The following is a 24545-nucleotide window of genomic DNA, read 5'->3' as shown; positions in this document are numbered from 1 at the left end:
TTGTCTCCAGACCTTGCTCCCTTCTCTTTCCCACATCACGGTCCTGACACCCCTACCCTCCTCAGAGTGGGGGCCCTGAGGAGGCAAGGTCAGCCCCAGGGCCTACTGGGCAAAGAGCTAGACTTCTGAATGGCCAGAAAAGACTTGCAAGGTCATTTCATCCATATTCCTGTGCCCAGACAACAGTGCGATCAATCCAATGGGAATAGATGGGAATCTTCCATTAGAGAAGGAAGAGATCTCACAAATTCATGGCATAGACCAAGCATGTTTGGAGTTCATGGTTTTAGTCCTGTGAGAGAGAACTGTGAGCCAGGATCTGGTCCCAACTCTGCCACTGTGTGTCCTTGGGTGTGCCACACCCTCTCTGCATCCATTTCCTCTCAAGGGGGTGTCATCACCAAGTTCTTAACACTTGTGTTCTTGCTGGTCTCTTCTCCCAAGGTCACCGCACTGGGGCAGAGACAAAGAACGCCCTCTCCCTTCCCTACATCCTGGAGGAAGACAGCAGCACACAAAAGAGCGACTGCTAGCTGAGCTACACCCCCGGGGAAGAGGAAAACCAGGAAAGACTCTGCTGTGTGTTTATGACATTCAAAAACAGCTGCTTCCTCTGCTGCACCCACAGCAATGGCGGCCTGGCCCTGCCCTGACCCCTCCCAGGGCCCCATCGTTTGCCATCTGCTAGAGGGTCAGGGAAGAGGTGACCAGATAGGCAAGTTGTCACCAGACAGGAAATGAACTGATGTTTGTCGCTTCGTCGGAGTCCCTGGGTTACTCTAGGGGGTGAGTCCAGCTGTAGGGCTCATATCTTGGTAGGGCTGACTGTGTGTGTGTGTGTAGGCAGGAGGGGCACTGCGAAGGTCAGTATGTGGCTGTGTTTGCATTGGCTTGCCTGACTGTGTGTTTCTGTGGTTCTGATCAGAAAAAGGATGGATGTCTACGTGTCTGGGTACTGCTGGGTCTGTCCATGCGCCTCTGGGTCTCTCTACCTCCAGCCACACGTGTAAAGACATACATCAGTGCGCAGGCCTATCTGACCCTGTGTGCCCGTGTCTTCGTGTTCAGTCCGTGATGCCACATAGATTTTCTGTTTGTGGTGAGTGCCATCAGCTTCCCTCTCTGGAAAGGTTCAACTAGCGAGCAGTGGGGTAGGAAATCGGATCTGCTCTTGCTTGACACGTGGTTTCTGTCTAGACACATGTGCTTGCTGTGCAGGACTTACTCTCAGAAGACCTGAGTAAAAGTGCTAAGCTGTCACGGCCTGTTGCCCAAGGCTCTGCAGTGACTCAGCCAACGTTCTAGGGTGATGCAAGGCACCCACTGGGACTTAAAAACAAGTCCCAGTCCCCCCAAAGAGGCCATCTTCGTGGGCACTGCAGGAAGATGGTTCCATCTGTGAAGGCAGGTAGTTTACTCACTACAAAGTCGGCCGTGCCTCTCAATCTCTGTGGGAGAATGTCCCGGAGCTATCACGCCTCCAAGGTCCATTCACAGGATGAGAAAACTAGGCTCAGAGGGGAAGTGTCTCGCCTGAGGTTACAAGTTCACTCGTCACATGCCCTCTTTAACCAAGGCTAATCAAGCACCCCTTGTGCCAGCCACTGTATAAGGCCTGAGGATGACAAAGAGCTGGAAGGTGAAGCCACAGGAATCTGCTAAGGCACTGGCAGCCTGGTCCGGGAGGCAGACATTTGAGCAGGCAACTTCAACAAAGCCAGGCTGAAGGCCACAGCAGGAAAACCATGAAAAGGGCCACAGGAACAGGAGGAGAAAGTTAGACAATTCTGTCTTCGAGGAAGATGGCGGGAAACATGTGGTAGACTAAACAACGGTGCCCCAAAGATGCCTGTGTCCTAATCCCTACAACCTGCTAATATGTTACCCTCCATGGCCAAATGGACTTTGCAGATGGGATGAAGTTGAAGACCCGGAGATGGGGAGATTTCCCTGGATCACCGGGCGGACTCCATGGAATCTCCCGAGCCCTTCTAAGAGGGAGGCAAGAGAGTCAGAATCACAGGGGAAGATGTAGTGACAGAAGCAGAGGCCAGAGAGAAGGAAAGAAAGACCTGGAGAGGGAGGAAGGGGCCATGGGCTAAAGAACGCAGGCAGCTTCCAGAAGGAACACAGCCCGCCAACACCTTGATCTTAGCCCAGTGAGACCTATTTTGTAATTCCAAACTCGAGAACTGCCAGAAAATAAATCTGTGTGGTCTGTGCTGTTCCGCCTCGGGTTAACTCTGGTTGGCCTTCAGCCCCATTGACCATCCTTCCTTGCCAAGTGCAGAGGGCAAAGCTTTCAAGTCAGGGAGCACCTGAGAGCAGCCATCGACCATGGGTAAAGGATCTGGAATGGTGCCAGCACAGAGTAGGGGCTTAGTAAATGCTCGTACCAACTTCCTCTCCTCAGCTACAGTCAGCCAGAGTCAAACAGGACAAAAGTCAGACCTCTCATTTCCCTTGTTGAAAATAAACCCCGGTCCTCCCAGATACTGTCTCATTGTGCATGGAGAGTGCTATAGGATATGAAAGAGGCAGGCTACAAAGCATCTCTGCACCTTTTTAAACTGGGGGTGCAGGAGACCCTAACTAGGACAGCAGCACGCAGAAGAAAACACAGCAGCAGGCCGGTGGGCCGGGCGCCTGCCAAGAGCACGGCTCAGAAGGCCACAGTCGGCAAAGGGTTACCCTCTCGAGCAAACACCCGTCCCCTGCTGTCACTTCACATTAAAGCATCAGAGACTGAGCTGGCTGGTGACCGATGCTCTCATTTAACGGTTTGCTCCCCCAATTTCTCTCCCTTCTGACCTTGACTGAAAAAAAAAAAAAAAAAAAAGGAAGAAAGAAAGTGATGAACAAAGCCGTCAAAAGAGGCAAGTCCTTAGGCCAGGATTCTCCTGCCAAAACTGACAAGCAGCTCAGACACGACTTTCTACGTGGTGCCCACTCGATCGCCACTACTCCCTGCCCACTTCCTTCCCCCTGCACCCGGCCCTCGCCTGCAGCCGAAGCACCCTGTCTGTATCTCCATGACAGCCCCGTGCTGTGTTCTAACCCCTGTGCTGGCCAGGCGGTGGGAGCGAGTAGACTGGGATTTCCTTGGAAGCAAGGCCCGTGCCTTATTCATCCCTCTGCCTCCAACACAATGTCTCTTGTAGTGTTCTCAAGGAAGAGGAGAGCCACCCATTGACTCAAGCTTTCTGTGGATTAAAGATTTATCTACTCTGAGCCAGACTCCCTGAGAGGCACTGGGGAGATGGGGAGAACAACAGTGTGTCATCTATGGTCCCTGTCCCCGGGGAAATTTACAGTCTAAAGGGATACACACATCTGCAATGGCAGCACAGGGTGACAAACGCCATCACAGGAGTGAGTGGGAGAGGTGATCAAAGGGAGACTCGGGGCAGCAGCCAGGTTTAGAAATGAAGAAAGGCCAAGGGCTCGTCCAGATCTCTATTGTTCATGAGTCTTACTGCGAGTGGGCAAGGATAATACGAACAACACAACCCACATGTGTGGTGCCTAAACATCCAGCCATGACTGTGCTCTGAGATTCTCGCTGGCCTGGTGTGAGCTCCCCAGAGTGGGGCCCAGGAAGGCACGGTATCAGAGCAGGAGCTCCACCATGTGTGCTGAATAAACCCCTCAAAACTTTTAGCAGGCAAGAAAAGCAGAGATTCTTGAGGGGACAGAAGCTCAGAGAGCTGGGATGCCTTATGCACATTCACAGAGTCAGGGATGAAATATGGGAAAAGGGTAACCCAGTCGCCTGGGGCAAATGAGAACCTGGCCCATCCCGAGGCCATTCTCAAGGTACAAGGCCTTCTCTTGATGTACAAGGCCCTTTAGCTAGCCAAGGTAAGGCTCAGCCTTGACCAAGCCCCCTCTTGTCTAGCCGACACCACGTTTAGGGTCTGACCAAGTCACCCTAAAGGTCACACTGGGAAGGGTAGAAGTTTCCCAAGATTCTGAATTCAACTCAATTTTAAGTGTCCACCAAAGCAGCACGTGAGCACTGAGTCAGGGACCCAGACTCTGTTGGTCACCTGACATGTGACCTGGGGCAAGTTTCTTCCCCTTTCAAACCCTAAATGTTCTCATCAATAAAGTGAGCAAGGTGCCCAATATCAAAGATCTCCGGCTGCAACGTTCTATGAGCCCAAACCTGAGGACTCACAGACTCTGCTGAATGAAAACTCACAGGCTGGAAGGAAACAGAAATGACTTTCCTTTTACTGAAGGGGTCCTGGGGCGGGGTGACTCTTTATACACCAAGCAGAAAAAACGATTGAGAGCTCCCTAGCTTTGGTCACTGAGCTGGAAACATTTAACAAGCAGGCGGTGTGGGGCTCTGCGTGTGTAGTAAGAATACGATGCTACTCACTATGCAGCAGGCCACCAGGGCTCCTTGAGCAAATCCTGCAAGCACATCGCTGGGATGGTGCTTGTGGTCGGACACACGCGACAGTCCTGTGTAAAAGGCCATCATGATCAGGGTGAACTGCAGGAGGGGCCGGAGCAGGCGGGCCCCTCGCCAAGTGAAGCGGGCCTGAAGGTAGAGCTGGACAGAGGAGAGAAAATGAACAGAAGCTCAGTGCATTAGAACACCACGAGGACACACACTACACTTCCATTAAATGGACCCATCTGGACCTCAGATGGCATGTTTTGCAAAAAGCATTCAGCTTGGATATGACCTCAAGCCAGTTATTTAAGCCTTGAGCCTCAGCTCCCATATGGAAGAAAGAAAAGAAAAGAAAAGAAAAGAAAAGAAAAGAAAAGAAAAGAAAAGAAAAGAAAAGAAAGAGAGAGAAAGAAATAAAGAAAGAAAGAGAGAAAGAAAGAAAGAAAGAAAGAGAAAGAAAGAAAGAAAGAAAAAGAAAGAAAGAAGCAAGAAAGCAAGAATTAAAATGGAGACAGCAAGGAATGCCTTAGAATACACAGCCTGGGGGCGCCTGGCTGGCTCAATTGGTTAAGTGTCTGACTTCAGTTCAGGTCATGATCTCACGGTTTGTGGGTTCCAGCCCTGCGTCGGGCTCGATGCTGGCAGTGCAGAGACCGCTTGGGATTTTCTCTCTCCCCTCCTCTTTCCGTCCCTGCCCCACTTATGTGCACACATGAGAGAAAGATCTCTCTCAAAATAAATAAATAAATAAACTTAAAAAGAAAAAAACAAAAAAGAATCCACAGCCTGGCACACACTGGACACTTCCTAAGTTCACTACTTTCTTTTCATCATTTTCTTTTGAAGATTTGAAGTCTGATTGAAACTCACTAAAGAATACTAACCAGGGTAGGAAAGCTTTCTTTTCTGCAACCCGTGACAACTCATTTCACGCATTTGTGTGTATTCCTGGAGATATGGCTGTACAGTCCCTACATGACTCGCCTCTTAGGATCGTGTTGGAAATAAAACGCTGGATCGATAGGACAGGTTATCGAGATAGTCACAAGGGGATGCTTCTGCTTCAAAACAAAGCAACCCTACCAAAGGCCAAGTGTCTAAGTCTAACTATGGATTTTTGAGCTTGAATATAAAGGAAACACATAAACCAACCAGACAATGCCAGGGAGCTTTCACACAGAGGTTGACAGATACTGGGCTGGGTGGAGTAGAAGAGTAACCTGAAGAAAAATGGAAGAAAGAAAAAAACCACCTCTGGCCGAGGCAAAGAAATGACGTCAACTGAGCATTGTCCCTTGGAGTTATCTGGCTGCAGTTTCCGTTCTAACCTCTGGGCACAACCTACTTCCCAGGTTCCTGTGGGAACTTGGGAAATGAAGGGGAAAAGGCAAGTGGACAAGGGGAACTTCCGAAGACAAATCAAAGGCAAGCACAGGGGGAGACCAGGAGAAAGGGGAAGAGAGCACAGGGGAGGAGCCGATGGCCCAAAGATGGACCTGGGATGGCAGGGATGGGACTCTGCCCTGCCGGAGACAAAGGGACACCTTCCTCCTGGTGGTCAGGAAGGACCAGCCACTGGCTGGTCCTGAGGAGAAAGAAGGGTGGAAGATTCCAGAGCCAGCCCTGACAGGGCGGGAAAGTTGGCCAGCACTGAATCCACAACTAACCGGAAAGACAATTTTAAAACCCAGGCCAAGAAAACAGCAGGCAATTCTATAATCATTATGAAATGCTATGAATGCATTATTGGGCAATCTAAGAATAACGAATGAGAAATAATAAAGAATGCACTGATGGGGACGGTTGAACAAGTGATAAAGATCAACAGTTTCTCGTATATAAAAAATAAACAGTTGAAAATCTACAAGAAGAGGTGATGGGGCGCCTGGGTGCCTTAGTCCGTTAAGCGTCGGGACTCTTGATTTTGGCTCAGGTCATGATCTCACAGGTGGTGGGTTTGAGCCCTGCGCTGGGCTCTGTGCTGACAGTGTGGAGCCTGCTAGGGATTCTCTCCCTCTCCCTCTGCCCCTCCCCTGCTCACACTCATGCTCTCTCTCTCCAAATAAATAAAACATAAAAAAAAAAAAAAAAAAAAAAAGGAAAATCTCACTGAGCCTTGAGTTTTCTCACAAATAAAATAAGTGTAACAGCCACTATCTCTCAGGCTGTAGTACAGACGGCTGCTATGGTAGAGGAGGTGCCTGGCACCAAATTCTGCTCAAGACACAGATTTTATTCTCTAACCACATTTCTTTTTTTTTTTTTAACGTTTATTTATTTTTGAGACAGAGAGAGACAGAGCATGAACAGGGGAGGGGCAGAGAGGGAGACACAGAATCAGAAGCAGGCTCCAGGCTCTGAGCCGTCAGCCCAGAGCCCGACGCGGGGCTCCAACTCACGGACCGCGAGATCGTGACCTGAGCTGAAGTCGGACGCTTAACCGACTGAGCCACCCAGGCACCCCTCTAACCACATTTCTTAACCCGGCCCTGAGATTTTCTCCTTTCCCTCAACTGAAAAGTCCGCAGATCCTCAGAAAATGCTTCTTTAGAATCCTCCAGGGCTTCTCCCTCCCTGTGCAGAGTTTAGGTCATGGGCCTTGGAAATGAGGGTGGGGCAGAGGAAGGGTGGGTTTCCCAACCGGACACGACCCACATCTCCCCTTCTACTGACTCAGATACTGGAGCTCACGAAAAGAAAAAAATAAATACACCAGAGGAACTTGAAGAGAGAGGAAGAGACCAGTCATCAGGAGAGCTTCAGGAAGGGAGTGCTTATGAATGAAAAAGGAGTAGGGGCCACAGGAAAAGAATCCCTTTGGGAAGCAGTCAGACGTGGACTGGCCGGCAGCACGCTGAAGCTTGCTCCTCTGCTCCCATCGGTAACCAACACATTTACCCACGAATGGCTCAAGGCCTCAGGGCTGATCCTGGGGTCTGCAGCTGGGGCTTCAGGGGGAAAGCACAGCGGCGGCGGCACCGGGAATTTTGGGGTGAAGCGGCCCCAACTCCATTCCTGGCTCTGTCACCTCCTAAGTGGGTGGGCCCCCAACTTCTCATCTGTGGAACAGGTACAACACTATCTCCCTCTCAGGGTTGCCGGGATCGAATGGGACACACAGGACCCTGCCTGGCGTGACACGGGAACTCAAGGCACTCTTCAGACACCTGTGTCAACCCTTTACGTTGGTGAATGCCATTTACTCGCTGACGATGAGGGATTTCGCCAAAACAAGTAGATTACCAAAGCAAAAGGTTGCACAATAACCTTCCACCTTGTGGCTAATTCTGATTTGAGAAGCTGTTACAACAGGCTTGGAGGCTGACCGAAGGACCTGGTAAGTCCCTCCATGCCCCAGCAACCCTGCCGCTAAATGGATTAGTTTCTGCTGGTTCATAGCCCAGTTCTCCTGCTCTCGGAAACCTGAGCCTGGGAACAGTCCGTGGGGCAAGAGGCTGTGTTCACTGCCATTCCACGGGAGGAAGTCGCACTTCTGACCACAACACTCCCATGGCCCCTGTCCTAGACCAAACAGCAAGGAGACTTGCCCGGAATCAGAATTTCTGCAGGGGCTTCAGCAAAGTCCCAGGCACCCTGAATGAGTGATTAGCAAAGACATAAGCAGAGTTGGACAAAACCAGAAAGGCTGAATCACCTTGATCTCTCCTCGTGGTCAGCAGCCCTGAGGTCCTGACCGATCTGTCTTTACTTCCCCTTTTGTGTGAAGACCTCTGGGATGGGAGAATCCACTTCTAACCATCAGTGTGACACTGCAGAAAAGTGTCTGATTTGCAATCAGAGCAAAACCAAACTTGAATCTTTTCTCTGCTCCAGGCCAGCTGGGGGACTCTGCTTCTCTGAAATTTCTGCTTTCTCTTACAGAATAAGGGAATTTGTTCATTAAAAAAAAAACCCTCCAACACATACCGTGTACATCTGTTCAAAATTGTGAAAGACAGAAACATGAATAAAAAATAAGTTCCTCCATGCAAAAAGAATATGTTTACATTAAAAATTAAATCTCGGGGCGCCCGGGTGGCTCAGTCAGTTGGGTGTCCGACTTCGGCTCAGGTCATGATCTCCCGGTTCGTGGGTTCGAGCCCCGCGTCGGGCTCTGTGCTGACAGCTCGGGGCCTGGAGCCTACTTCGGATTCTGTGTCTCCCTCTCTCTCTGCCTCTCCCCCCTGATGCTCTGTCTCTCTCTCTCTCTCTCAAAAAGGAATTAAATGTAAAAAAAAAAAAATTTTTTTTTAAATTAAATCTCATTCTTTTACTAAGATTCTTCTCCCCAATTGCTAAAATAACACTGCTGATTGAAGACAGGTAGCTTACAACAGAAAGGACTATGTCTGCCCGTGAACCCCCATCCCCAAAATGATGTATGTGGAAGTCCCTGGCACACCCAACTCACTCCCTAAATGGAGTTCTCTTCTCCTTCCTGGTCCTAGCTCCCAAACTGGGGTCCTGTGGAATTCAACAAAAACTCTTTAGAGAGGTCTGGCTGAACTCAAGCTGGCTCCTCTGGTCTGAACCAGCCGAGTCACATGTGGGGTGAGTCACACTCCTTCTTGCGAAGTCATTTGTGTTTCATTACACGATTTGCATACTGGTGAAACAGGTCGGTACTGTCCTCTTACTTCATTTCCATTGCTCTTGGGACTGCTCTGCTCAGAGTGAAAAGGAGGCTTTTGTCCCTCCTTACGTCCCTGCATATGCTCTCTTCCTGGAAGTCGGTCCAGATCACTGACACCCACAGGGAGAAGAAACTTTCTCCCTCCTCTCAGCTCCTCCACGGCTCACGCCTGGCTCTGGTGCCAGTGCCTGGTGATTCGTCTACGTGGTGCCGAACGGGCATTTCTCTCTGGGAAGCTATTCGACTACTTTCAGGACAAAAGAAGAATTTTTAGTCGACTTTTCTCCTCCTTGAGAAGGGGATCAGCTCTTGTTTTCTGTCACTATCAGGGGGAGAAACATACACTCCCCATTTGTCAAGCACGGTTTCAGACACAGTGCCGCGGCTTTAAACGGCCTCACCTGCAACTATCACAATCATCCTGTTGGGTAGATACCACCATTGTGCCCATTTTTCAGATGAAGAGATCAAGGCCAAAAGGCCCCGTCACTTGCTCAAGGTAACAAAGAGCCACGATTTACACTGAGTAAGATGTGTCTTTTTCTAAGACTGAGGTCTAACCACAGAGCCTGGCTTCCTTTGAGGAAATTAGTGCTCTCCACACAAAGTAACGGTCTTTTATACTGGATTTGTCTTAGGAGAAAAGCAATTTGAGGGGACTACCCGCTTGTCGTGGACTTAAGGACAACCTACAGGAAACATGTGAACACTCATGCTCCTTGAATTCACCGGTCACATACTTTTACAAGGCCCATGTCAAAACACAAGCATACAGCTTTTGGAAGAGTAAGGGTATTAGAATCTCTGACCTGATCATAAGCTAAGGAGACCCTGTGAACTGAGTCAGTGAGCCTCAGAGTGGAGTTCACAGCCCTTCCCTTGGGGCTCCGTGCCTCAGTCCACCCGAATTGGGGACCTCATCCAACTGTTCTGAGACTTTACCTTTCAGGATTTCCACACCAAATACGAGGTCTCTTCGTGTCCTCAGGTGCTCACACAAGGTCTGGCTCAGAAACTGCTGGCTGGCTGAATGGATGGACAGACTGATGGATGGGCAGATGGACAGAAGGGTGGTTGGATGGATGGATGTAGATGGGGGTGGGGAAGAGTTTGGAAAACATTTGGTACAGTGGTTTATTCCCCTTACAAACAGCCATCTTGTACCTACAAGGGGTTTCACCAGAAACTCCCAGGATCTGTGAGCATGTCTCCTGGGCATACCAGACCCCACCGCTCCAGGATTCTAAACACACTGAACAAAACCTCAATGACTAACAACCACAGGCCAGGGAACATGGCGGTCAGAGGACAGCCGCTTCCCTGTTTCCTTGGTATCCGACAAACCCTTTGACACATAAACATTTCTCATGGGCACTGCAGTAAAGAGCCAGTGCATAAACAGTTCAGCAAAGAGGCAGCAGAGGCCTTCCTTACACCACATAGGTCCTTCACGATCTATCAATTCAGTGATGAGGAGAGGAACAAAATCTGCATGGAACCGAAAGAAGCATGGCCTGGGAATGTTGAAGACCTGAGATTGATTCATTCACTCACTCCTCAAATGTTCATTGCAACTAAGTGTCAGATGCTGTTTGGGGCAGTGGGATACAAGAGTGAGTCAAGAGACAAAAACATCTCCCTCATGAAGCTTACAATTTATCTGGCAGAGATAAACAAAGAAGCGAAGAATATATAGTATGTCAGATGGTGAGAAACTGGTCGGGGGAGGGGGGCAGGGATTAGGCTGCACAGGGGAGTCAGGGAGTATTGCAGAAGGGGGCCAGGAAAGGCTTCTCTGACCCTGAAAAAGGCAAGCGGCCAAGGTTCACATTTGGGGAGGGGAGCGCAGCAACAAGGGAAAGGCCTCACCACCAACTTGCTGCCTGCTCTGGGCTGGAGAAGGAGGAGCTGGGTGGCTGGTCCCAAAGGTCCTCTCAGCTTTCACTGCGCCCTCCTGCCCCTGCTTCCTCCCCTACCAGCCACCCCAGCTAGACCGAAATGAAAACCTGCAGCCCCCAAACCATCGTCCCCCTTTTCACCTGCACACGGGTGGTCCTTCCAATCTGCCCATCTTTACCCTACGGGAACCCTTCCCCAGCTCTGCCCCCCTCCACTCTGGGCTGGCTGGGGGTGCCACGACCCCGAGCTTCCATAAGATCCCACGTCCACCCCCCACCCCCACCTCAGCACACAGTGTACCCAGCCGCTGTCACTGTCTCCTTGCTCCCCTAGACTGAACTCCCCAAGGCTGTGACCACGACTTCCCCATGTCGTTAATTCCACCCCCTAGCACGCTGTTTGGTGTGTAACAGCCACCCACTGAATATGCGCTGAACGCCAAATGCCGAAACCGTGTTGAGTCCCTGGAGGGCAGGGCCCACGTCCGATGCACGTCAGGGGCCCCGGGAGGTAGCAGGGTGCTGACACAACACAAGAAACACCAGGTTGTCTGGTTGCTACATGGTTTAGTGCCTGTGCTGGTATAGGCGTTTTATCCAGAAAGCCAAGTTATCCTCAGTCCCCGACCAGGGAGGGTACAGGGCCAGTCCAGATGTGGTTCCCTGGGGTTGGGGCCAGGACTCCGGGCTAGGAAAGCTTCACATGTGCTTATACATGCTGTGGGTTTTTCTTATTAGAATCTGCATTAATCACTAACATGCCTTAACCTCATCTGTAAGCTTCTATGCCCAGAGATAATTTGGTGTTTGGGGCATGGTTTTTCCAAGCTAACCATTTTACAAATCAAAACCTAATACGGAGTGTCCTTCAAAGCCATGGGAGGCTCTAGATGGCAGCTGCCGTCAACAGGCCTAGAGTGCTTCCTGTCCGCCCCTCTCTTTGAACGCCAGGGCCATGAGGGCATAAGTTTGTCCCCGAGGGCTTCCCATCTTCCCTTGCAGAGTTTAGGGTAGTTCAAACATCTTTCAAAGAGATTGAGAAGTAGATGCCATCTAATTCCACTCTTTCATAGGACAGATGGAGAACGTGGGACCTAAAGAAGTGAAGTAGCGAAAACCCTGCGAAATACACTACTGTCTCTACTTTACAGAGGAATACACCGAGGCTTCAAAGCTCAGTGAGCAATGCCTGGTTCCAGAGCTAGTAACCGCCAGGGCAGAATCTTCCAGGTCTGCCTGACCTTGAGGGCAAACGCCATCAATGCTGCCATCAATGCTGCCGACACCCAGCTGGTTCAAAGGCGATTTTCCCCCAAGGCCCCAAGGAAGCTGCCCTGGGGGGGGGAGGCCAGGGTCTTCTGTGGTCTCATTTGCCCAGCTCCAGTACTTTGGGAAGCTCCACATCCCTGGGGGATGGGTCTGAGGGCTGCTCTGACCGACTACAGCATTTCCCACTGACCCTGACGGGCAGCCGTGGTGTTCTAACTTGCTTTAGAAACCTCTGCAAATTGGACATAGAGAGGGTTGAGACTTCAGTCTGACATCACATAGAGGAAGAGCCCTGGGAATGAGCACTGTCCTCCTTGGAATTTAGCCTCAGAGGTTGCCTTAGGGCAAGATAACCTCAGAGCTAAAAATGGAGCTATGTGTTTCTATGTTGTATATGTGGGTGTCCGCGAGTTGTGTCTGTCTGCAAGGGTCCTTCAACGTGTGATGTGCGCATGGCTGTGTGCGCACGTGTAGCAGGATGCGAGGGACGCGAAGGACTAAGGACGCTCTTCTCTTCCTCCCTCCCTCCTTCCCTTCCTTCTTTCCAGGAACATAAAGGCACTGTAATTTTTTTCCTCCCTCAGAGATGCAAATAAACACCCAGTCTGAACTACCCCTTACTCCTCACCCCTGCAGAGATCTCCAGCTGTAATCATCCTGGTGGTGGAGGATGGGGGCGAGAAGGGCATCTCATCCATTAAGGCAGCTCTGAAGAAAGGCAGGTCGCCTTCAGGTGAAATTGAAATTAGGGTCGGGAGCTTATATTCTTTAAGTTTATCCCAACGAGGTTGGTTTTGGGTTTGTAGTGCAGTATCACGAAAAGAACAGACAGCGATCCTGGTGGCATCAAGACCAGCCTTCAAATCTCTTTTCTGCCTCTTACAGGAGGTAGAACTTTTATTGTTTTTAATGTTTACTTATTTTGAGACAGAGACAGAGTGCGAGTGGGGGAGGGACAGGGAGAGAGGGAGACGCGGAATCCGAAGCAGGCTCCGGCCTCTGAGCTGTCAGCACAGAGCCCGACACGGGGCTCGAACTCACGAACCGTGAGATCATGACCTGAGCCGAAGTCAGACGCTTAACCGACTGGGCCACCCAGGCGCCCCTGGAGGTAGAATTTTTATTACTAAACTTCTTAGCGTCAGGTTGGTTGGTTTGTTTTCAGCTTAAAACGGGGTAATCAAAACGCATCTCATCGAGTTATTGAGAGAACCAGTGTGGAAGAGAGAGCTTGACCCAGTGCCCGGCACACAGAAGGCACCAGAAACGGGTCAGCACCTTTATCTTTTGGGCGGCCATAGAGCACACAGTGCACACAGTTGGTTTCAAAATTACCCAGTATTTTTCTCTTGGAAGAAAATGAAGGAACATGAGAAAAATGAACAGAGACCCACACCTCCAAGCACCTTTGCAAAACACTGAAATTACATTTGTAAAATTGCTTCCAGACCTGGGTAGAATACAAAAAAAAAAAAACAAAAACAAAAACGAAATAGGAAACGAAAGATCTTCGTGACATTAGCTTTCTAAAAGCCAAGCGAAAGCAAAACAACAACAAATGAAGAATGGAGGGAGTGTGATTCGTGTTTAAACAAAATCCATGTTTGAGGTTTTCATAGGTTGGGGCCCACCTTTCAGCTCCGCATCCCAGGTAACGGGAAGCCGGGAGGCCTCCAGGCTTGGAAAGGATTGTTTTGGGAGGCGGGGGGAAACAAAACAAAAAAAACCTTCTGCTAGGTTTTCCAAATCCTAATTATGTTTTTTAAATAAGTCAAAATCAAAACGTTCTTTTGCAAACAGCTTTTGCTCCCCTGAGCTATGTCTGACCTCTCAGCGCCTTCTCGCTCTGCATCAAAGGGGCCGAAAGCAGGAAGTGCCTTGGCACAGGGGCCTCATTCAAGGGGAGAGGAGAGGCAGGGGACCGTTTTTTAACGCGCAAAGAGAAACAGACCAGCTGCTGTCTGTGCAGCAGCTGGGGAAGAACCGGGCACTCACCTGTCCCTTCCCAGCACCTCTAGGAAGTCGGGGCAGACAGGGCCACAGGGGTTCAGATCATGGCCCCACCACTAGCTGAGGGACCCCCCAACGTGCTGCTTAGCCTCCCTGGGTCTTAGTTTCTGGCTCCAAGCAGTGGGGATACACATTTCATACTTCGCCATGCTGTCATGAGGTGACGTATGCTCATGGAGCAGAAGTATTCTGAGAAACTTGAAATCATTCTATGTAGTCGGATATTGATGATTTTTAAAGCCTTTCCATCAGCGGGGGATGGAAGAAGCCTGGCATGGTGAACACTAGGAATTTGATGACAGGGTTTGCATTTGAGCAACAGTTCTAGTGCCTGTCAATTCTGACAGTTGACTTGAATTCTCGGAGCCTTGTTTAGTAATCCTTTCCCACAACGGAGACAGTAACTTATAACCCAGGGTGCCTGGAAGGGTCAACTGAGTAAACAGATGGTCAGAAGACAGTACTCGTTACCATAAAATATTACACAAGTGTCTTTATCACTTTATAATTTCAAAAAGGGCACACAAGCCTTATCAAGCAGCCATGATCAATATTATTTTTATTTGACAAATGGGAAAAGCCTAGAAAGGAAGACAACTTCTAACGCTGTGGCAGAGCTCAAAACGGAACCTAACTCTTCTAGCTAACTTCTTTTTCAAGGATTTCACAATGGGGTCTATCCCTAACCATTCTGAGGGCTCTCTGCACAGAAGAGATTTAAGCTGGGGCTCAATAGTACACTCCATTGGAATCAGAAGGAAGGTACTTACCACCAAATACAGCATAGTGTACATGGAGAAGGAGGCGTGGCCAGAGAAGAAGGACTTCCTGCAAGAGCAAGAGAGGGCCATGAGAGGGCCATATGCACATCCCTGACACATGTCTGCCTGTCTGTCTTCTCTCCCTAGACTGTGACCTTGAGATCAGCACTGTCTTGTTTGGTTTTGCCACGTTGGCAGTCCATTGGGACATGTTTTCTAGAACCTAGCAGGCACCCATGAATGAATGAATGAATGAATGGACTTACCAGTATTCTACCATAATTGCTTATTTACCTATGCATCTAAATCAACTGACCCCGAGTTCCTTAAGGATGGGGACTATGCCTCATTCACCCACTGAAACCAAAGCCCAGCGCTGAGCCTGGCACCTCATGTCGCAGGCGCCTTCGCAAGTGCTCCCTGAACTGCCCGTGTCAAAGCAGGCACGCTGTGGCCACGGCAGGTGGTGACTCACCTGGCCTCTTGGACTTTGCTGTCGTCCCCTCTGCATTTGTAGTTTTGGATGTAGCCCTCGGAGCAGTTGATCTGGCTGAAATCGGGGTTGCAGACGTTCAAGAAGTGAGGACGCAGGCGCCCAATGGAGACTTTGGCAATGTCGGTGAAGGACTGGCTGATGGCACAGCCGAAGAGGAAGCAGCCCACCTGCTTGTAGAGGGCTGCCACATAGGGATTCTGGATCGCTGGCCGGGACTTCTCCTTCAGGTAGTAGATACGGTAGAACTCCCCAGTGATGATCTGAAAGGAAGCCAACAGGGGAATTAGGTGGTCTCAAGACCCGTCATCAAAGTGGATGCTGTAAAGGATATTTCATGACTCGAGAGAACGTTCAGTACGTAATCGCAGGCTATAATCTAGAAAAGTCCCAGTGTTCTATTTAAGAAATATACAGACAGAAATACGCAGGAGAGGAAAGAGCAAAGTGCTAATAACATGGTCATTTTCTCCTTTTTAAAAAAAGTCCCAGCAGAAATAAATATACAACTAAATGTATTTATATATAAACACATATGATATGTAAAAATATAAATATTATGGATAATATGTAAAAAATATAAATATTATATATAATATAAATTATATACGTATTTTTTTAAACAAAGAAAGAGACAAGGACCCAGATATGAAAAAAAAAAAAAAAAAAAAATAGAAGAATCAAGGACATGGTCAAGGGTGGCCAGGATGTCAGAGGATCTGAGCAAATGTCAGGATTCTGAGCTTTTGAGTAAGGGATCTCAGCCTTGTGTCAACACTGAGCCGTGGTGGGGGCTTCTATAGGAGGGTGGATGCCTAAGACCATGTCCTGGGTGTGAGTCCCAGCTCTGCCACCTGCCCGGTGTCCTTCAGCAATGACTTAACCTCTCCAAGCTTTAGTCTCCTTCTCCTTGAGAGGAGGCTGCAGGCCTTTGCAGAGTTGTTGGCTTAAATCTGGTAACACGGATGGGAAACGACCTGGGTTGTAGAAAGGGATTCTTTCATTTTCCTTTGTAGAGGAATGCTGTGATGAAAGAATACTGCTCTACAAACCAAGGAGCTTTTTTTTTGTTTTTTTAAAAATAGAATCCAGTTAACTATTAAGCATTGTATTTAGTTGGCATGTTTCTTTAGCTGTCTTTATTTATTTACTTTTTTATATTTATTTTTGAGAGAGAGAGAGAATGAAGGAAAGGCTGAGAGAGAGGGAGAAAGAGAGAATCCACTGACAGCACAGAGCCCAACACAGGGCTCGATCCTATGAACCCTGAGACCATGACCTGAGCCAAAATCAAGAGTCTGACTTAACAGACTGAGCCACCCAGGCGCCCCCAAACCAAGGAACTTTTAACACAATGCCCTTCAGTGTTTGCAAATTTCCAAGTCTCAGCACATTGTCTCCCATGTCCTCAATCCTAAAGGGCAGCCAATGAGTCTGGATTTTCATACCCTTTCTCCATCCCACCTTGTTTACGCCTAATACTTAGGGGAGGTTTGTCACTCCGGGAAAAATTATTGATTACCTACTGCATACTAGGTATTGCTTTCATACACTTCATTTCATGAACTGCCTACAATAATCATGAGTTAGGTACGGTGGAAGCTCAAGATCAAGTCACACCGCCTGGTTTTATATTAGGAGTGGGGGGCCAGCCTGCTCTCCGTAAGACAAATGCCCTTGATGCCTACACAGCAGAGGACCAATCCCACTTCGGTGATGCCCCACCACACAGCCTGCTGCTCTTGTCTTAACTCCATAGCACAGCCCCGGCCACTTCCTGATTGCAACCACAGTCCAGGGACAGCGATGTTCAACTCATCACACACCACAAAGCTCCTTTCACAATTCCTCCCAGGGCAGGGTGACGAGCCACACTTGCTGCTGCAGGGAACAGACAGCGTGTTCACAACCGCAAGGGAAGCAATAGACTGACATATCCGGGCACTCCTTTTCAACGTCTCCCATTATTTTTTTTTTTTTACCGCTGGGGAAGGGGTCAACGCAGGGGAACTGATCCAAGTTCTCAAGGGCTCCCACGTCTAGCGGGAGGATAGCCAGGTGGCAGGGAGATGCCAGCCGGGCCCAGGGGCCAGCCGGTGTGGCAGCGAGAACAGCCACCAGCACTGCTAACGTTTACACAACGATTCTGTGTTTATAAATACCTGATTATTTCTAAGTGCTACACCTTGGCTCCCACATCACACTGAGCATGATTCTACAATAAAGAGAGATGGTCAAAGGCCAGTCCAACGCAAAGTCCTGGCTTAGGCATTCCCTGAGGGACAGGATGAGTACCTGCTCTTGCAGAGGTGCTCAGACTACTGATTGAATGAATGGACGGATGGAAACAGGACCACAGTTTTCGCAGTTTTTTTATTGCAAAGTTGGAAATATCTTCTAAATATTACCAAAAGTCCTTTGAGAACATGTTGCAGAGATTAAAATCTGAGAAGCACAGCAAGTCAGAAATGAAAGGGTCCCCTATACACGGAAGAAACCGAGGTCCAAATTAACTCGCAACTGAAGATTGGACCCAGGTGTTCTAGCTCCCCGCCCAGCGTTCTTTCCTACGATTCCTGGTCTAACTCCCCTTTGAACCTGTTTATACTTTTACCCTGTGTAACCTTACAGGCTAACAAGTTCCAGATGTTCACTACCACCGTCATGCTCTTTCTTCTTCTTTATTTATAAATGATGCTCACATGACTTTGGATGCAGGGAGAAGAAAACTACAGTAGCCAGCGTTCTCTACTCACTGAGCGAGTCTCTACTCACTGAGTGAACCTGAGATAAGCCAGTTTCTCCATTGAGGAGACTAGACTCCGTAATTTATCACTTCCTCATTGCAATGACATTTTCTTGTTTTTGAAAAGGGGGGAGGGGTGCAAGTGAGCGACGGGCAGAGAGAGAGGGAGTGAGAGAGAGAGAAGCGGGGCTCACCTGAAGCAGGGCACGAGCTTACCATAAGCGGGGCTTGAACTCACCTGAGGTGGGACTCGAACTCACAAACTGTGAGATCATGACCCGAACCAAAATCAGATGCTTAACGACTGAGACACCCAGGCGCCCGTACAATGACATTTATTTTCAACTCTCCCATACTACCTTCACCACGACCCTCCTAACCAAGCAAAGGTAATCAGCAGTAGCAGAGGTAAGGTACTCCCTCCGAGATGATGCCACGGGCACGGAGCAGAACCAAGGCCCCATGCACAATCCCCGCCCTTGGACGGCTCCTGAGTTCCTTGAACTCAGCGGCCACAAATGAAGAAACTCTAAGCTGGCCTGGTTTGAGCCCGATTTCCTATTTGATGCTGAAAAAGAACATGTAGCTTTCCACTGCAAATCAGCATCTCTTACACAAGTCTACGGATTAATCTCAGGGAATTCACTGCTGTGCTTGAGTCACTTTAGAGAGAAAGGGTTTGGTTACAACTCAAGGACTCATTTCAGTGCTAACATCCCTTCATTTGAAAACTTTGGGTTCAGTGCCACAGTGTCTCACACAGTTAAAATGCTTCCTCCTCTCACTGGAGGAGAAAGAGGTAAAGAAGGCATTTCGTGGCACCTCAGATTCCTCAAAACAATGCTAATAACGGCAGCAAGCTTTTACATTTCTTTCGTATTTTTTGGTTTCATTTGATCTGCGGCTCTGTGAAGTTATACCCATTCTGCAGCTGAGAATGGTAAGTAAGGCACTGAGGGAGAGTCACTAACCTGAAGGTTCTGAGGCTTCTAAGTGACAGAGCTAAAAGGAGAGCCCAGATATTTAAGTTCAAAGACTCACAACACACTGTATTGAGAGAATTTTTGATTACAGATCTTCCTCAACCTATGATGGCATTACATCCCGATAAACACATCCTAAGTGGAAAACATCGTAAGTCAGAAATGCATTGAACACGCCTAACCTACTGAACATCACAGCTTCGCCTGGCCTACCTTAAATGTGCTCAGAACACTTTCGTTAGCTTACATTTGGGCACAATCACTACCAAAGAGCCTATTTTACAATAAAGTGTAGAACAGCTCACGTAATTTATTAAATATTGCACTGACAGTGAAAACCAGAACGGTTGCACGGGCACAGAATGACGTGAAAAGTACCGGCTGTTTACCCTCGTGCTGGCAAGGCCGACTGGGAGCCGTGGCTCACTGCTGGTGCCCAGCACCGTGGATCACTAGCCCAGGAAAAAAAAAATCAAAATTCAAAATCAAAGTGTGGTTTCTACTGAATGGGTACTGCTTGTGCACCGCCGTAAAGTCGAAAAATCGTAAGTCAAACCCTCCTAAGTTGGGGATCAGCCGTATTTCTATTGTTACTAAAAACGATCTCCACGGCCCAACAGCAACTGCGTAATTTCAAGGACAGGGCCAGGCTGAAGCCATTTAGCAGACACATGACTCCAGGACCACATGGCTTCTGGGGCAGCCCTGACAGATCTTACAGTTAATGAGCAACAAATTATGTATTTTCTCTATCCCCTTGTACAGAAGGGTCGGGGAGTCGACAACACAGCCATAAATCATCATTATGAACCAGCCGGACTTGGCTTCTTGTAATCCTAACCCTTAAAAGGCCATTTAATGAAATTCGGGCTGTGAAAGGCGGCCCGAATACCTCACCTCTGCCGAAGAGGCGAAGGCTTAAATTGTTCTCCGACACGTTACACACCTAACGCCGGAGTTCCAGATTTACTGCTTTCGGACTTTATTCATTACTCACAATGTTTTTATTCCTGGGTAATAAAATAAACTCTTCCCTCCCCCTACAAAGGCTCTGTCCCCACCCCCAGACTCCAGCCCCTGGAGCCCTCATTTCTGCTTCAGTCAGCAAGGCTGTGATATGTAAATTTCACTACTGAGAAAAATGCCTTCAATGTTGATCCCTTTCTGAAACAGCAAGCAACAGATTCCGGGGGTAATGGCAAGCTGCCAGGCAGCAGAGGAGAATTCTCCCCTACCTGCCTTTTAAAGCACTTGGCACAGAATCTGGAAACTAATAAAGCAGGGAAGCATCGCAATTAAAGCTACAAGGAGACAGAAAACGACCAGCGCTTGCCCCCCGACCACGGTGACGGTTTGTCCCCAACTCCAAGACAGCTCCTCTCTGCCTCTCCTTTCTGGTGTAAAAGACCTCAACTGTCCACATAGTCACCAATATCGAAGTGTTCCAGAGAGGAAATCTGGAGAGCATTGGCTTTTTGGAAAAGAGAGAGCACAGGGTGGTCAAAGCAGCACTGACTTTGGAGCCAGAAAAACCTCAGCCTGAATCGTACATCTTACGTTAGGCAAGTGACTTCGCCTCTCTGGGCTTACGGCTCCTCCTCTATGAAAATAACGTCAATAACATCTACCTGGTAGGATTGCCAAGGGACGCAAGAAGGTGGTATGTCAAAAGCCTAGAGCTCTCTTATAATTTTTTTCTCTTCCCCTTAGGGAAGAGGAAACAAAGCATTAACAAATACTTGTAGGAAATCTTTTTTTTTTTTTTTAAGTTTATTTATTTATTTTGAGAGAGACAGAGACAGCATGAGTGGGGGAGGGACAGAGAGAGAGAAGCAGAGGCTCTGTGATGCCAGGGTAGAGCCTGACACGGGGCTCGAACTCACGAAACTGTGAGATCATGACCTGAGATGAAGTTGGACGCTCAACCGACGGAGCCACCCAGGCGCCCTGAAAATATCTTCTCTAAGATACTTTCAAAAGCTCCTTGGAAAAGCACATTCCAAAGTGAAGAGTTTGGAAGTACTACCCCTCCAGAGTAGAACCAGAAAACATGTGTATGGATATGTTGGCTTTGACCACTTTATCCATACGATGTCTTTTTCAGGGGGACAAAGCAGAAGTCTCAACCCAGGGCAGCAAGGGAAAGCCTAGTGCATTGTTCGTGTCATCTGTCACATGCCACTCTGTAACTTATCCCAAGAAAAGTCAGACTTTCGCACAGCAGCCCAACAAACACCTCTTTTAGAGACTGAGAACTCATCTTCTTCCCCTGCCGAGTTTGAAGGACAAACTTCCTTATTTTTTGATCTGCTTGAATAATAATATTCGCCTAGCACTTTATGGCTTACAAAGCATTTTCACAACTACTGCATTATCTGCTTCTCACAACATCCTATTACTGAATTATTATTAACACCTTATAAGTGAGTATGGGGAAGGCCAGGGAGGCCAGGGAATCACCCTTAGAAATCAGGCAATGGCAGAACTGTCACTGCAGCCTGGACTCCTCATTCTAGCTCCTGGGTCCTGTCCGATGGCGTCAAGCTAGCTTTCTCTTAGATGTCCCAGCAGGCGGCAGGGTCTGTGTTTCCAGTGAGACAGGTGCTCCTAGAACACCTGGGAAGGTCAGGTAATCTTGCCAAACGCTTGCCCACCTCAGTCCCTGCTAGCCACAGAGGGCCAACCTGTTCTTTCACATCTCAGTTATGCAGACTAGTGAACTTCTTTCCATCCAGAAGAATAGATTCATTCAACAAACACTGGATGATGGACAATAAAGGGAGAATCATTTTTTTCAGTCCCCAGCGAAAGGAAAAAGGTTATGTTATCTGGATCCCGCTTCGCGGGACGGAGACAGAAGTGTGGCTGGATTTTCTCTGAAGCTGGATGCTCCATCCAGGACAACAAAATGCGGTATCTTTAATGACTAGAAATAAATGATGAGAAATTTAATCTTCACTGCTTCTCCTGCTTGGGTGGAAGAGTAGTGCCTCGCAGACTGGGAAAAGCACTGAGGACATAGTTCTGTCCAAGGCCACCAGTGGAGTTTCTGGACTCCGTGGATAAGCCAACACTCCAATATCTAGAATACAGACACCAAAGAGGCCAGAGAGATGCCACAGAAGCTAGCTATGGCGGAAATCAGCAGTGGCTGCCCTAAGCCCAGAAGCTTTATGAAGAAGGCAGTCTGAAGTGCAAAGCATCGTAGGGGCGCCTGGGTGGTTCAGTCGGTTAAGCGTCCAACTTGGGCTCAGGTCATGATCTCACAGTTGACGAGTTCGAGCCCCGTGTCGGGCTCTGTGCTGACAGCTCAGAGCTTGGAGCCTGCTTCGGATTCTGTGTCTCCCTCTCTCTCTGCCCCTCCCCTGCTCATGCGGTCTCTCTCTGTCTCTCAAAAATAAATAAATGTAAAAAAAAAAAAAAAAAATTTGAAGTGCGAAGCATCGTCATTTTCCCAAAAGTCAGGGACTCAAAGCCACGGGTGTCCTAGATGGCTAGCTCTGCCTGTCCGCATAAGGGTCTCCTGAATGTTTTTTCTGTAGCACTGCCTGCTGCCCATCTCATGCTCTTTTTTGACACTGAATCCCCCGAACTTCCTGAATATCGCACCACCATGCTTTTCTTCCTATTTCTCAAATGCGTTTCTCCTTCCAGAGGCTCCCCCCTTCAGGGTTCTCCCAGATAAATGTGGGTCTTCCTGGGGTCAAAGCCTTGCCTTTCCGCCCTGATCTCTGCTGCTTCAACAGTTCCAATTATTACCTCTGTGAAGACGACCATCAAAAGGGCACTTCCCTCTCTCTCTCCCCGCCCCCCCCCCCCCCCCCCCGCTCTACTTTCGGCTTACCCCTTACCCCAGTGGTCGGCCTTCTTCCAATCTTCTGCCAAATCTCCCAACCAGTTATCAAACCAATGGTATCCGTACGTCAACCTAACCCAGTCTGTCACACCCATTCCCACTTTTTCCCCAAACCTCACTCTTCTTCCCCTTATTCCTGCTCAAGTTACCATCATATAACTGCAAACACATGACCCTGTAGGCTGTCGCACGGTCTTCCAATTCCGGTCGTCTTACTTCTACAAGGAGTCTCATATCCATCTCTCTCTCTCCCTCTCTCTCTCTCTCTCTCTCTCTCTCTCCCCCTTGCATCAGCCCCATCGTGGTTCAGGCCTCCTCCTCACCTTGGCTGCAAAACTGACAAAGCTAGCTTGAAAGGCTTTCATCACAATCTCTAGCCGATTAACTGGGGTAAAAACTCCTTGACATTCAAGGAATTTCACAATCTTGCTGTGATCCTTTTCTACCTTATCTCCATCTACTCCCCGATACTCTTATTTCTCCAGCCAAACAGGGTTGCTCTACATTTCCTGAAAACACTCCATTGTTCCAGCCTCTCGTTCTCCAAGCAAGCCCTTCTGCCTAGAAGGTCAGGATCTCTGATGGAAGTCCCACCCACCCTTCAAGGCGGAGCTCCATCAATCAACGAGTGCATGGGGGGAGAGTTCCGGCTCTCTTCACTTAATGGGTCCTGGACAACAGAGCGCTGTAGCCCTCAGTTTCCTCATGTGTGAAAAAGGGACGATGCCAATACCAAGAGCTCAAGGGCTGTGGTGATGATTAAGTGGGACCAGTGCCCAATGAATGACGAGGGGGACAATGATGATCCCAGTCTTGACCCATGAAAGTAACCTTCAGTGATCTTCCTCTGAATTTTCACAGCAGCACTTGATTTATACATCACACCATCTACAGCCTTTGGCCTGTTTTACCCTTGAAGCTCTCGGTTCCGGGGGGCACCACCAGCACCACCGGGGGCGCTCTGGCCCCCGTCCTGTTCTCTGACCAACTCCTCAGTCTCCCCGCGGGGAACAGTATTATCAGTCTTGTAGTTGCCCTGCTTCCCCTTTAGACCATAAACCCCTAGGGTAGCATCTGGGTCCTAGGGCGAGGTGTCTACCACAAAGCCTGCTTGTTCTAAGGGGGGGACTCACCCAACATCCACCCTCCCAGCAGGTTAACACCTTCTGCAAAGGCCACTTTGCCTAAAATGCTATCGCACACCGTCCACGGGAGGATCTTAGGCGGCCGTCTGCCTAGCGGTCTCAACGTTTTGCCTTCCGCCATACGCTGAGCTCCCCAAGCGCAGACACGAAAAGGTTTTACAGCTCACTGAAATAAAGAGCACTCGGCATAGCTCCTGGCAGAGCAGGCCTTGAATAAATGTCAGTTCAGGCACTGGGCTCTGAAGCCACAGAGACCTGGGTTCTCATTTCTGCTCCCTCATTCACTGAACAGAGTAACCTTAAACTAGCCACTTCTCCCTTGGGAGCCTCCGTGCCCTCCTTC

The 24545-nt window shown here is 48.9% G+C and overlaps 1 protein-coding gene across 3 annotated transcripts in view; it reads right to left on the bottom strand.

Moving 5' to 3' along the window:
- Positions 1-24545, bottom strand: part of PLPP3 (phospholipid phosphatase 3) — an 86210-nt gene that overhangs the window by 10581 nt on the left and 51084 nt on the right. For 2 of the 3 annotated variants that reach the window (XM_060622081.3, XM_060622082.3), the window contains exons 3-5: positions 15455-15735; positions 14989-15046; positions 4388-4564 (exon numbers count right to left, since the gene is read on the bottom strand). In XM_060622081.3, the coding sequence (XP_060478064.1) occupies positions 4388-4564; positions 14989-15046; positions 15455-15735 (516 nt within the window). The remainder of the gene's footprint in view (positions 1-4387; positions 4565-14988; positions 15047-15454; positions 15736-24545) is intronic. The other variant, XM_060622083.3, reaches the window with a different exon arrangement.

Source organism: Panthera onca, chromosome C1, assembly GCF_046562875.1.
Source record: "Panthera onca isolate mPanOnc1 chromosome C1, mPanOnc1 haplotype 2, whole genome shotgun sequence".
In the NCBI taxonomy this organism is placed as follows: domain Eukaryota; kingdom Metazoa; phylum Chordata; class Mammalia; order Carnivora; family Felidae; genus Panthera; species Panthera onca.
The sequence above is the reverse complement of the archived record's forward strand: the minus strand, read 5'-3'. Positions and strand labels throughout refer to the sequence as shown.